Here is a 13,967-nt window from a genome sequence, read left to right as displayed (position 1 = left end):
TTCTTTTTTTTCCTCTAACATCAGCCCCAGCGAATCTCCAGAGTCGTTCTATTTGGATTTGTTCCAGCCGTCGGTGTCGCTCACTGACAGCTGACACCGACCGTCACTTTACATTCAAGTCAGCCTGATCATTGACTTTTAAACAGACTGAAACATGCCCTTAACCACAGCTGTTGAGGAGTAGCAGTCGACCTGTGATGTAGCCAATGACTGAACATAGTGTGCGCAGTTAGATGGAGGCTTTTATCCACAGTCCTTCACAGCTTCAGGAGAACATGGAGGACTTTTGTTGTGTTTGATTGAAATAATTGATGCATTAATCTTCAGTGGATAACGTTCCATCTAATGTAACAAAAACGCCACATTTATTTTCTGTAGCCGTCGACGTAAAGGTAGCTGCGTTATGCCCGGATGCGTCATGATTTGTTTCCTGTCGCACACTTTTCTTAATTTTGTCTTCGTGTTCTGTGTGAACCTGAAATGTTTGAATCATTTTGGGCAAGTGTATGTATCTACTGTCCCTGTAGTTTGAAGTATTTTAAGTAAATATGAACCTAACCAACTCATTTTCATACACTATTTAACATTTGGAGTAGGCTCATAGGTTGTGAATGGTCATATGAATTATGTTCTGGGTCCTTGAAATGTTTAAAGAGTACAGAGGAACAGTGATATTGTATTTGATTCCTCCTGTGTTTTTTCTTCTTCATTGGTTGTATATTTAATCCCGACTTCCTGCTCCTCTTCCCCTCCAGGGAGTTCTTGCGTCTCGGAAACCCTCTGAACTGCGGCGCCTGGGACAAGAAGCTGCTGAAGCAGTACCGGGTTCACAAACCCAGCTCTCTGAGCTACGACGCCGAGATGAGAAGTAAGACGAGAACAGCTCTCATCACACGATACGGGGGGGGGGGGCTGGTGCTGTTTAACAGACCAAAAAGATTGACTGAGGGGCCGTAACAGCCAGGGGCCACTTCAAGGGACATCTCAAGTGTTCTATAAATGAGTTTAATGCCATATAAAGTATTCAGTTTTTAAATTAATATTGTCAAAGCGGATTTTTACAAGCATTTACCTTAACTATTGGTTAATTGCTGAATAAAAGTCAGACATTTTAATGTTATCAGCGGTAAAAAAAGGCAGTATTTTAATTTGAAGCGGTGCATTGTAGAATTTCACCTCCCTAAAAGTGCTTTAACGCATTTTCTAGTGAATAAAAAAAAATGTAGGAAGCAAACATTGAATCTGTGGGCGAAGTGTCTTTATAAGTGAACCACTCTGTTTTTATCAGCCCAGAATTAAGGAGTTTAGTCCATAGCGGTGCTCCAGTACATTTATAAAATGATAATGTCATTTGGGAGCCATTCTGCCGCGGTGATGCAGCTTCCTCCTGGGAGAAAGTCTCATTCTGTGCTCAGATCTTGGCAACAGGCCATCAATCTTCCAGCAGTTCTGCTTCTTGTTCTTCTTCGCTCTCTCTCTCTGCGAGCTCATCGGCACCAATCCTCCGGTGAAAAGGCTGTGATTGCCGTTTAATTGCCAGTTGAAATTACCGGCTTGGCTGAAGGTATTTTTTTCAGATTACTGCAGAGTCGGCGGAACAGCCAGACTTAAGTATGTAGGACCCAGTGCAACTGATTTCCTCCTCAGAGTTGGTGGGAAGACTAATCAGAATGTAAGATTATGGTAAACGCTCTACTTTGAATGTATAAAAAGTACATGAGGTGCATATGAAGTGGGGGGGTTTTTAACAGCAATTTCTAAGCAAATTGTGCACAAAGTAGTCCTTTCAGCCTCCGATTAATCTCCAGCGGAAACTGCTTAAACTCCCACGTTTTAAACAAAGCTTGTCTTGTAAGTCTGTGCGTCTAATGCAGATGGTTTGTTTTTCTGTTTACAGCCGTTAATGTTTGTAATTTCGTGGGCTCCTCAGCATGTCCTAATTGCTTATTGTGTCTCCTCCCAGCTGCGAATGAATTTAGAGTCGCGACTAATTACTGCTCCTTACAAGCTGCCACTGTTGGAACACACTGCTATCTAGCGTGGGTTATTAGCCGCCGCTGCTCGGCGTTGTAGTTCCTGCGCTGATCGAATTTGTCTTTGTCAGATGTGCTCTTAATAAATAAGAACAGCGAAGTTAATTCTAGTCCTTCTAGGACGACAACGACCCAGGCTTGATTTATTCCTGTTATCCAGTTAGTCTGAAGGGCTGTTTACCTGAAATCTATGAATGAAAAATAAATATTATTATATTATATATATATATTATAATAATATATTTTTAGAAACATTTTTATGTATCTACTGTTTACATTATGCATTCAAAACAAATGCAGGTGATCGTTTTAGTACCTGAGATGTGTGATAGTAGAAAGAAGAATTAACAACCTGGGATACATTGATTAGATATAAAAATATTCTGATGATCTATAAATTGCCAGGTGGAAAAAGGTTTTGCCAGAATAATATATATACAAACCTTTTCTTCATTTCTTCTCACCTGTAAGAAAAACATGAATGCTTTTAGTCGTATTTAGAACACGGGGATGGGGTTCATTTCAGCCTCATGTGGCCACAATTAGTATTACAACAACAAACAATTTAAAAGAATTTAGGAACTGAGATAGATTATTATTATTAAATATGGTATAAAGCCATAAACACAGGAGAAAAATGATTGATACCAGACTTTTCTTTCTGCTAGAGTAGATGTTGGATATTGTGTAACTGAACCTGTCCGTCCTGACTTCACAGACAGTATGACCATGTCCATGGAGGGCTTCGGCCCGGACAGCGTCTTCGCCACGCCGGCGGAGGACAACGGCCAGTACCGCATCAGCCGCAGCCTGGTGCGCTCCGCCGAGGGCAGCACCGTGCCCCTCACCCGAGTCAAGTGCCTGGTGTCCATGACCACGCCCCACGACATCCGCCTGCACGGGTCGGCCGTCACGCCTTCATTCGTGGAGTTCGACACCACGCTGGAGGGCTTCGGGTTAGTCTGCACGAAACGTCGAGTGTTTACATGTCTGGTTTTTGTTACCAAGAGAAAGGGGGCGGAGTCACATGCTCTCTACCCTCCTGATCTAAACTGCACAAACGTACTACCTTAGTTCTTATTGCTAATATGTCGGCCAACTTTTCCCATTTCTGAATCGAAGTCCAACATTCACTCTCCTCTTTTTTTGCTCCGTTTTGGTCTCCACCAATTCGTGAGATCAATATCTGGCTCTTTAGCTGCTAAATGCTCCACTTTCTCCACCAGCTTGTCTTTAATTTTTAATACAGCTGCTGGAAATGAACCGACGCGACAGCGCTGAGACTGAAGCGGACAGTAATGGTGCTATAAAACTGAACGAGCAAAAAGAGGCCAAAAACATGCATAAAGCTGAGGAGAATCGCTGCACCGAGCTCATCCCTTCAGCTTTGATTCTTCTATTCATTACATTCTAGTCATTTGATCCATTATTAATATATATATATAGTCTTCATTACTTTAGAAAGCTGTCGCAGCAACAGATGATGCTAGTCCTTTGTAAACCTATTTTCTCTAAAAATCTTTCATGGAGTCCATCAGTCACACACACACACACACACACACACACACACACACACACACACACACACACACACACACACACACACACACACACACACACACACACACACACGTACACACCTCAGGGTGCCGCATGTTATTTTAACCCTGCAATCTAACAGGTTGTGTTTTTTTGTTTTTTTCTACCTCTCTGCGGCGACTGTCTCAGCAGGAGGCTGTTATTCGCCTCCAGTTGTGGAGCCGCGCATACAAATAGGCTCATTTTCCGCCTTTTATGTCATACGACGCCCCACGCTTTGTTGGTGCTGCTGCCGACGGGCTCTGCTGCACTCCGTCGCTTTGTATGTTAGCTGCTCGGTGAATGTCGGGGGGGGTCAGTGGAAATGGTGGCGCGTGGGATGTGACCTTGGCAATTCGCCCACACAGTTTTAGCAACACATACGTGCACGAATGTAGCGCTGACACACCGTAAACAACTGTTGAGAAGTATGATGTGTTTTGTTCTTCATTAATATTCATAAAGGAGGCAGGTTTAAGAAAAGGGTGCACGTCTTGCAAAAGGTCGTTGTCGTCGTTTCGTGTCAGTTTAGCGGCAAAGTGCCAAAGATTATTTCCTGCGACTACCTGACCAGCATTGAACAGTTTCATATAAACTAGTCTGTTAGACCTTAACTGTCTTGTTGTTATTTCAAATGTCCCTGAATCTTTTGCACACGTTTCCCTTCAAACACAGTTTCAAGAGCAACACACACACACACACACACACACACACACCAGATAGGTTTTTCAGATGTCTTGTGTCGAGCTACAGAATCTTGAGATGTGGTAAATGAAATGGATAAGATGGCTGGAGCTGGGAGATGAAACGTTGTTCTATGTTAATGTGGCATTAGGCAGCATACTGCGTCTACCAGCACCAGTGTGTCAGATTGCCTATGAAATATACCACAGCCCCCCGGCATACTGTAGGTTTGATGCATGTCTTACGCCAGCTGTCATCATTCCTGCTCAATGTTGTGCTCCACTTACAGTTCTGTGGTTTCTCTCTGTGTTTAACATGTAGACGAAGTGTGGCCGCTGTCCGTTGATGTTGTTTGTTTTGTTTTCAGTGCTGTTTCGTTAGAGTTGAGAATATACTCATGGAAGTCAATGCATCACGTTGTCCTGAAATAGAAGCAGTGTTTCAACCACATCTCACAGTTTTTATCAGTGTACAGGCTGAGCCTTCACTCTCAGCACAATGCGACCGTTGGGATCATCCCTGTTGAATATCGATTGATTTCAGGATGCATTAGCATAGTGTGAAATTTAAGGCGTCGTCCATGTTTTTGTTTTGGGGTTTTTCGGAATTTCTTTTCTTTATTTGAGATCACGTTACAGCAGCAGTTCACACAGTTCTCTTTAGTGAGATACTTTTGCAGAATGATCCATTTTTTCAGCTTTTTTTCCATTTAATTAAAGAACACAAGATACAACAAATAAAATAAAATAAACAAAGGACGTATTTATGCATTTTCCACTTCTCCCAAATTTCCTAGAATTTAATTTCCTTCTTTCTTTCCATTACATAGATTTCATAAATGAGAATATACTAGTTCTCAATAGATCGGGTCTAAAGTCATTTCTTTGCTTTTCCAGCAGCTCAGGTCCTCGTGTTTTTAATGAATGAAATAATCCTCATCTTTCTCTGCTCAGACACGAGACTTAATGAGGCTCAAAAAAACATCCTCTAAACCGTAACGGCCAGATCAATTCCCTTTGACTCACCCCTTTTAGAACCCCCCACACACACACACACACCCCCACCCCCTCAGTGACCATATTTCCTGCCTCATAATTTCTCAGCTCGCCGGTTTCTTTTACCCACAAGAACCCATTTGACTCGTCGCAGCCGATGCCTCAGAATAGAACATGGAGTTTCTCCTGAAAACACGGCGAAGCAGCAGCAGCAGCAGCAGCAGCAGCAGCAGCACACAGGCGACGAGGCACTGGCCCACTTTCTCCTCACCATCAACAGAGGACACACACACACACACACACACACACACACACACACACACACACACACACACACACACACACACACACACACACCCCTCCTTCCTCTCCCATCTGTCACCATGAAATATTGATGCCCCTGCTGCTATTAGGAATCACACACAGGCACTCTCTCTTCTCTTGCACACACGTGCACATCTCCACTCTCTATCTTGCACAACATGCTTACACACACACACACACACACACACACACACACACACACACACACACACACACACACACACACACACACACACACACACACACACACACACACACACACACACACACCGGTGCACACTCACACAACCAGCTGCCTCACAGGGACCCCCCCCCATCCAGTGTGGGTGGAGGGGAAAGGAAAGAATCAGCATAACAAGCTGGTGAAATCCCCGGAGTGTTTTTTTAAAATGTTCTGTTTAACCTAATCTAGGTGAGGACTAAAAAGACAGCATACATGTTACTATGAAGCAGCAGCAGGGTGGTGGTGGTGTTGACAGTCTGTCTGTTAAACTGAGGACCAGAGTATCTGTTCTTGAGACGTGTCCTTGAATGAGTCATTGAATCCCTGCCAGATTCAGAGACGCTGACCCTGACCCCGGGACCTTCCCGTCCAGGTGGAGGAATACAAAGACGGAGACAAAAATAAAAATCCGGTCATTTTGGAGCTCGATCGGCGTCTCTTTTGAAAAAGCATAATTTATAGATGGCTAATAATAAAAGATCAACGCAGCCGACGGTTCTGAAGCTAAATTACATTTCATGTTGGCCTCGTATCACGCCGCAGAAACACGCAATGCCTTGTGGGTAACGTTGTGAAACGATTGGTTAGGTTTGTGCAGCGAAACCACTTCATTAAGGATTTTAAAAAGATCATTTTTGTAACAATGCAACTGCTGCAAATAAATAAGTAATTTACGACTAAACTACACTTTGTCGCCAACGTTTACTTTTGGTTTCACTGACTAAACTGACTAATTGTTTCAGCACCAGTTATAAGTGCTTTATCTTTAGACGTGTTTGTCTGAGTTTTTGACAGAGGTGCAATCACTTAATGCGACGTTACAGGAGGAGCTGTTTCCAGAATTGTGCTCAATTTCCTCTGATTTGTCCTGAATTATTGCTGCAGTTTATAATAAAATAAATAAATAAGACAAATAACCAAAGCCTTGAGATAAACTTGTTTGCGATAGACTTAGTTTTTAGTGCTTAGCATTCAAAAAGTACCATACTGTGTGGACGTCTCGTGATTCAAGCTTCTTGCCGCCGTCATCATCAGGGCTCAGTTCAGGCCTCAGTCACTACAAATCCCCCCCCCAAAATCCCCATGTTCATTTCCCAGAGCACCCGTGTCTTCAGCGCTGTTTCAGTGTGATTACAGAGCAGATAATAGCACCTTTTCACCGAGAGGCAGTGAGTCAGCAGAACACAACGCCGACTCACCAGTCAAATTCTCTGTGTTTTTTTGCTAGAATGATTTGTCAGTCTTTGTCCGCTGTAGAAGTCCTTGAAAGAGGAGGACAGCGTACGCAGACGTAAATCTTTATCAAAGGAAATAAAGGTCCATCGTTTCAGCAGGAAGCTTCCTGGAGACTTTGACACCTTTTTTATATTGTCATTATCATCAGCACCAGCACGGACCTCAGCTAAAGCCAATTCCTTTTTGAAAACTGGGCCTGAATGTACGCTTTCATCCTCCTCTCATACATAATTAATCCTCGAGTATCAGGCAGTAGAGATTTCCATATTATAACACAAAGCTCCAGTGTCTCCAGCGCTTGAATTACCAGGCTGTTCTCTCTCATAGTTTATCTCAGGGAGCCAGACTAATTCAGCAAAACCCGACAACTACACGTGTAAGCTTTGTCAGCTTGTTTGCTATCTGCTCCAGCTTCTTTCACCCGATGTAACATTCGTCTGTCCCGTGTCGTCCCGTGCAGGTGCCTGTTTCTGCCCAGCCTGGCGCCCCACAACGCCCCCACCAACAACACCAACGCCTCAGGGGTCAGCGACGGGGCGGTGCTCAGCGGGATGGGCACAGGTAAGGACGGCCCGCATGAGTCAGAATATAGAGACGTATCGACTACTTTAAGGACTAGGTGGGGAACTAACGAGAAGCATTCCGTTCTTCAGCGACACTGTCCGATAATAAAGGGAAGAAAAGCACCAAAAAATGATCTAACAGACAATATCTGTTGCCTATTTGTTTTTCTTTGCCCGCGTGGTATTAACATGTTCCATCTGTTTAGAAAGGGCTGAGGTATAAAACCATTTCTGTACTCAAGCAGTGAAAGAGTAAGAAAAGATTCTAATGTGTGAAAATCTCCTCCTGCTGAACCTGTTGTTTAACCACACACACACACACACACACACACACACACACACACACACACACACACACGTCATATATTTGTGTCATCTGTGGTGTTTTATTTGTGCACCATCTTCCTTTTGTTCCCTCCTCTTGATTCTCACTTCCTTTCTTCTTCTTCTCTCACAGTGTTGTTGTGTGTTTTTACCTCTCGGGAGGTCTTTAACTCTCCCACGGTGTGTGTGTGTGTGTGTGTGTGTGTGTGTTCGTTCCCATGTTTTTAGTTTTCATCTTTTGTTCAAAACTAACGACGACACCTGAAACCCAAACAAGCCAAAGATCCGGAGGCAGAGTTCACATTAATGTGACGTTATGGTCGGTTTTCTAGTCTGAAGCCTCGTTTAGTATTTATGAAGCACAGCTAGCTGACTTCTCCTCTTGTTCTCTCCTCTCCTCTCCTCTCTTCCCTACTCTTTTCCTCTCCTATTCTCTTATCCTCTCCTCTCTTTTCTTCTCCTTTTCTCTTCCCGTTCTCCTTTTTCTCTCCTCCACCTCTCCTCTCCCCTTTTTTCCTCTCTCCTCCTCCTCTCTTCATCCCCTCCCCTCCTCATCGTCTCCTTCATTACTATAATTTCTCCATCTGTTCACCTATTCATCCGCTCCCTCTGAACTCATCCACCCTTCTTTCCTCTTGTCGTCTCCATCCAGTCACACAACACTATTTATAGACCTCTTTCTTTCCCTCCCTCATCTCTCCCCGTCACTCACATCTTCCCTTTCTCCGTCCTTTTCGTCTCTCATCTCCAGCCCACAATCCTTTTCTTTGTCTTTCTTCCTCCGCTCATTACTTGTTCCTCCTTTACTGTTTCTTCTCTTTTCTTTCCCTCCATCCTTCCTTCCATTGTCGCTTTTTCCTCATCTCCTTTCTTGCCTCGTTTGTTTCAATCCCCTTCCTCCCTTCCTCCCTCCTATCTGACCCATATCTTTGGATGACATCATCGGGAAGCTCATTCATCAAACTATCCTCCGTGTGCTCAGGAACTCACAGCACCTCTGTGTCATCGACTGATATCCATAAGCGATGCATGTGTTCCCTCACACACTGTCTGTTCTTGCAGCGTTAATGCGTTTTTTTTCTTCTGTAATCCAAAGAGTCTGTATTCCTTCTACACAAACGAGCAGTAATGTATTGGATCAGTGAACTTACATTTAGCTGGTCTGTGCTCCTCTAAGGCCTAATACTAAAATCAATACTGGCTTGTGTGGCTGCAGCAGACAGTGAACGATGGCTTTCTGCTCCGTTTTAATTTGGTTGTGTCTGATAACCTGTTGAGTGGCAGCTTGGTCCTGAGGCGCAGTGAGTCTGCAGTCCTGTGAGGCTCAAAGGCTCGGTCCAACATAGTGTCGCTCCGTAACGCTAGCTCCTTTCTTTAGGCTGAGTGTTGAGATTTATTCTACGCACCCAGCGGCTAATTCACAGAAGGATCGAGCGGCTTTAGCGGGCCGCTAAACCCGCACAAAAAAAGACAAAAAGAAACCGAGTCATTCTCAAAACACCCGTCAGAACACCTGAAATATAGTCTCGTGCTCCTGTGCTATTTATACGTAATCAATTAAGTCATTTGCAGATATTTTAGCGCAAAATTGTCCCATTTTCTATGCAAATGAGCCTCATTACAAAAAACATAGCTCGGCGCTAACAGCCACACGCAGTCACAGTGAAAGTATAGCTTCTTCAGGGACTTGATGGTAACTGAAGTGCATTCATCAGGGCGTCACAGCGAGACTTTCCACTAATCATGGCAGCTGTGATTGGAGCCAGGCGACGTCATCGTCATGCTCCGATCAAACTGATGTATTTAGTGATGCAATAACAGCTGTGTCATGACAACTAAACCAATAAAGCTGCCCTGCAGTACTAGGGAAGGAAAAACGGAGACAAAAAAAAGAATGAAAAACATGTTTATTATACAAACAAATCTGCAGAAACGGGGCGAGTTGCACTCAGCTGCACAGCGTCATTTGTGTTGAAATATAATAATTGCGACATCTCTTGTGAACCGGACCTTGAGACGGGGCAGGTTTTTCAAATGATGCGCAATTCATGGTGCGTTCAGCGGCAGCAGCCCGTTCTGTGTGAGTTCAGCCGTCAGTTGAGAAGCTATTCTGTGTAAATACTGACATCGTTTAGTTTGGTTAGAAGTGATTTAAAGATGAGGAATGACTGCAGTGATAGAATAAATCTGTACAGATGAGATGAAATGACTCACTGATGTATTTCACTTCAAAAAGAAAGAAGTAAACAAAACATTCGACATCATAGACGACGTTAAGACAAAGTGAGAGTGACAATATAAAGCAACATGCATCCGAGCAGCTGTAGCGCACGAATAATATTCACATTACACTTATTGCCGCTGTCGCCTCCATCTCGTCTGTGATATCAAGTCGCCGCCTGCAGCAACTAAACAAGAGCAAACATGCAGTCTGTCCAAAAACGACGATGTCTGTGGCACTCGGTAAATAATGAAAAGGTATCGAGGGTGGGACACACACACACACACACACATTGGTCCTGTAGGCAAAAGAACGAGCGTCCTATTTGACACTGTTCAATGTTGCTGCATCGATATTTACATGAAGTGGTCGGACCTCCTCTGATCTCTCTCTCTCTCTCTCTCTCTCCTCCAGGGGAGCGCTTGTTCCCGCCCCCGTCCGGCCTGACCTACTCTACCTGGTTCTGCGTGGAGCGCTTCAGCGCGGCTCCCCAGGCCCACCCGGTGCGGCTGCTGACCGTCGTGCGGCGGGCCACGTCCTCCGAGCAGCACTTCGTCTGCCTGGCCGTGGTTCTGTCCGCCAAAGACCGCTCGCTCACCGTCTCCACCAAGGAGGAGCTGCTGCAGTCCCACTGTGAGTACCGCGACCTGTTCTCTTCATGGCTTCAGTGTTTTATACTTCAAATACTTCAAATGGAGTAAAATAGAAATGTAGCTCAGTTTAGTTTGTGAATCAGCCACTGAAGATTTTTAGATCTTTTTTTGAGAAAAGGCTTAGTCTCTGTTGCTATTATTGCGGTTACTTTATTGTTATGGTTATAGTTATTATTCTTTCCCCAGCCTGTTTGTGGTACATTGTGTGATATGCTGGTGTAATTTAGCCTCCTGGCCACTAATCGTCTCTATAAGGAATCTTTCCAGCATGTCCTGAGGAAGACCCAGTGTGGGTCGGCGTTCCTCTGTTAACTTTTAATAAGTCCTAAACTAATAATGGCATATTAACCAAATACTTGGCTCCGTGTGAGTATGCCTGCAGTAAGACATCGAGTATGTTTGTGTAAACCCGACATACGAACACAATGTGGCTTTCCAATGGTTTGGTCCATTTTAATTATTAGTCTGTACATCTATTGCACCTTATGAAGCCGTCTGTTGTGGGGTTTCAGTCCGTAACCCAGAGGTCATGTTTTTACCCCCCCCCCCATCAAACAGCTGATGAGTCCAGTGAAGAAGCCTCCTTCTATGAGATCCTGCCCTGCTGCGCTCGTTTCCGCTGCGGCGAGCTGATCCTGGAGGGCCAGTGGCACCACCTGGTGCTGGTGATGAGCAAAGGCATGCTGAAGAACAGCATGGCCACGCTGTACATCGACGGACAGCTCATCAGCACCGTCAAGGTACGGTCACACACTGAGGGATGTGCACAACAAGTCAGGTGCGTGCGTGGCCCACCGTGCAGTTTATAGATTCCCCTTCAGGGCTGCAACTCAGGATTCGTCAGGGATTTTCTATATTATTTATTCGAGTCAGCGGCTCATAGTTTAGTCCATACGATGTCAAAGAAAGTGATGATATTACAGCAGGGAATGTTTGGAACATAAGAGAAGATGAATTTCTGCATCATAACAAGGTAATCGCCAATTGTGACTTCCAAGTACCTCATTGTATTATGCTGACAGTAGCCTTTAGTAATAACATCAACCTTTTATTACGTCATTTTTAATCAGGTTATTAACCCATTAATGTCACCATATTACTATTGCTTTGTAATGTATTGTTTTTATTAACTTTTTCATTACATACAAGCATTATGGCACAAATGCTATACCACACAGTACGCGAAGTGAAAAATGAAATGAATAAATAATAAGGGGCCACCATGTATCAATACTCGGGGTCGCATATTTTCCTTAACGAGAAATGTGGTAATATTTCTGTCCTGTTCGGCTCCTTGCTTTAGTTACATCAGAAACTTCATAACACTTTCCTTGGTAATTAAATATTACCATTTTTAATCCAAATACTGTTAGCAGGTTAGCATATTGTTATTAACATATTACTACACTATTGCTAAATAGTTTTAAAGTTCTTTAAATGTGTTTCAGTATTATTACCCTTCTGTTTTTGCCCCCTTATTACCCTGTTACACACATTTCAGTCTAATATTACCCAGATATACCCACTGATGATACCAACCTTTATTACCACACTACTACCATGTTATTACCAGGCTGTAATATAAAGCACTACCATTTCCTCTTCTCATTACCACATAATGTAGATGGACGTATGAATAGAAACACAGTAGATATCTGACCGATCTCACATACACGACAATACGTTTCCAGGGACAGATGCTAATTAGCTTCTAGCTAACTCTGGTGCAGTTAGTTGTAATTGCATGCTGTCCTGTGAAACATGAAACGATACAACGTAAACTCTGTTTTTTAATGAAACCCTCCTTCCAGCTGCTCTGATGGGGGATTTCAGCTCAGACACACATTTGTAAACCAGGCGTTAAACCCGTAACCTTCCAGTCAGCAGACTGAGATGTGGTTCAGTGACTTCAGATTCCCCTCTGAGATTAGAGCGCGACCAGACCAGAAGTATCCGCTTCCTCTCAGCACTGCTGATAACAACGGCTTCATTTCCTGCTGAGGTCGTCGCACAGGAAACAACACGCCGCTCATATGTTTCTTATGAGTCTGTGTGCATGATAGAGGGGACTGGTGGTTTTCTTTCTTTCCCTCTGGGAATGGGTTTCTGGAAGGCACAAATCTTCTCCTTCTAGTTTCTACTCGGTAACGACGGGAAGAGTAGTAGCTTCTATTGATGACTCATTAATCAGCCCTCAAACTTATGAATAATGAAAAGAGGAGACATTGTGCAGCGTTTTCACTCAGTTCTTCTGATTGCTGCCATAAAACTCATGAACTACTTTCATTATATTTAAGTCTTAAAATCTCTTTTTGCAGCTTTGTGGATTTGGTCATTTCATGGTTATGGTCGTGAAATTACAGTTTAATAAGTGAAACGTAATGTTTTTAAACGTCTTGTTTTGGTCGACCAACAGCCTAAAACAACAAATATTAAATGTGTATTATATAAAACATCTGTCACCTGACAAATCAACTGATCATTTCATCACACTCATCAATCACTTTTATTATAACGGATATTAAAAGGTTTATTCTTTTGATTCTTGGATTGGTATTTTGCAGTTGCTCTACTATTTGCACGTTGGTAGTTGTGTTTATTTCTAGTCTTTCTGCTGCTGCAACAGAATTCATTTCTTTAACAAAAACTTATGACGAAAAATGTGCGTGAACATCCTTCTTTTACCATGACTGAGACGAGACGATGTCATTAAACACATGAGACGACATCAAACCTGCAATATTGTTGATGAAAAAGAAAGTGTTTGCAAAATGACAAAACTGTTGTTTTTTCTTAATGTTAAGACTAAATAAAATAATAGCTGACAAAATGAACACTGCTGCAATTATAATATAATGCTTAAATCAATCAATCAACCCCCCCCAGCTCCACTACGTCCACAGCGCTCCGGGCGGCTCCGGCTCCACCAACCCCCCCGTGCTGAGCACCGTCTACGGGTACGTGGGGACGCCGCCGGCCCAGCGCCAGCTCTCCAGCCTGGTGTGGCGTCTGGGGCCCAGCCACTTCCTGGAGGAGGTCCTGCCCGCCGCCAGCGTCGCCGCCATCTACGAGCTGGGACCCATCTACGTGGGCAGCTTCCAGGCCGTCTACCTGCCCTGTGAGTGGCCCTCCT

The 13,967-nt window shown here is 43.8% G+C and overlaps 1 protein-coding gene across 4 annotated transcripts in view; it reads left to right on the top strand.

Annotated features, from left to right (window-relative positions):
* wdfy3 (WD repeat and FYVE domain containing 3) overlaps nt 1-13,967 on the top strand; it is an 88,926-nt gene that overhangs the window by 44,632 nt on the left and 30,327 nt on the right. For all 4 annotated transcript variants that reach the window (XM_079161252.1, XM_079161250.1, XM_079161251.1 and 1 more), the window contains exons 16-21: nt 756-868; nt 2,752-2,989; nt 7,534-7,634; nt 10,596-10,814; nt 11,393-11,574; nt 13,721-13,952. In XM_079161252.1, the coding sequence (XP_079017378.1) occupies nt 756-868; nt 2,752-2,989; nt 7,534-7,634; nt 10,596-10,814; nt 11,393-11,574; nt 13,721-13,952 (1,085 nt within the window). The remainder of the gene's footprint in view (nt 1-755; nt 869-2,751; nt 2,990-7,533; nt 7,635-10,595; nt 10,815-11,392; nt 11,575-13,720; nt 13,953-13,967) is intronic.

The sequence above is a fragment of the Pholis gunnellus genome, assembly GCF_910591455.1.
Source record: "Pholis gunnellus genome assembly, chromosome: 6".
NCBI lineage: Eukaryota > Metazoa > Chordata > Actinopteri > Perciformes > Pholidae > Pholis > Pholis gunnellus.
This window is presented reverse-complemented; position numbering and strand designations above follow the sequence as displayed.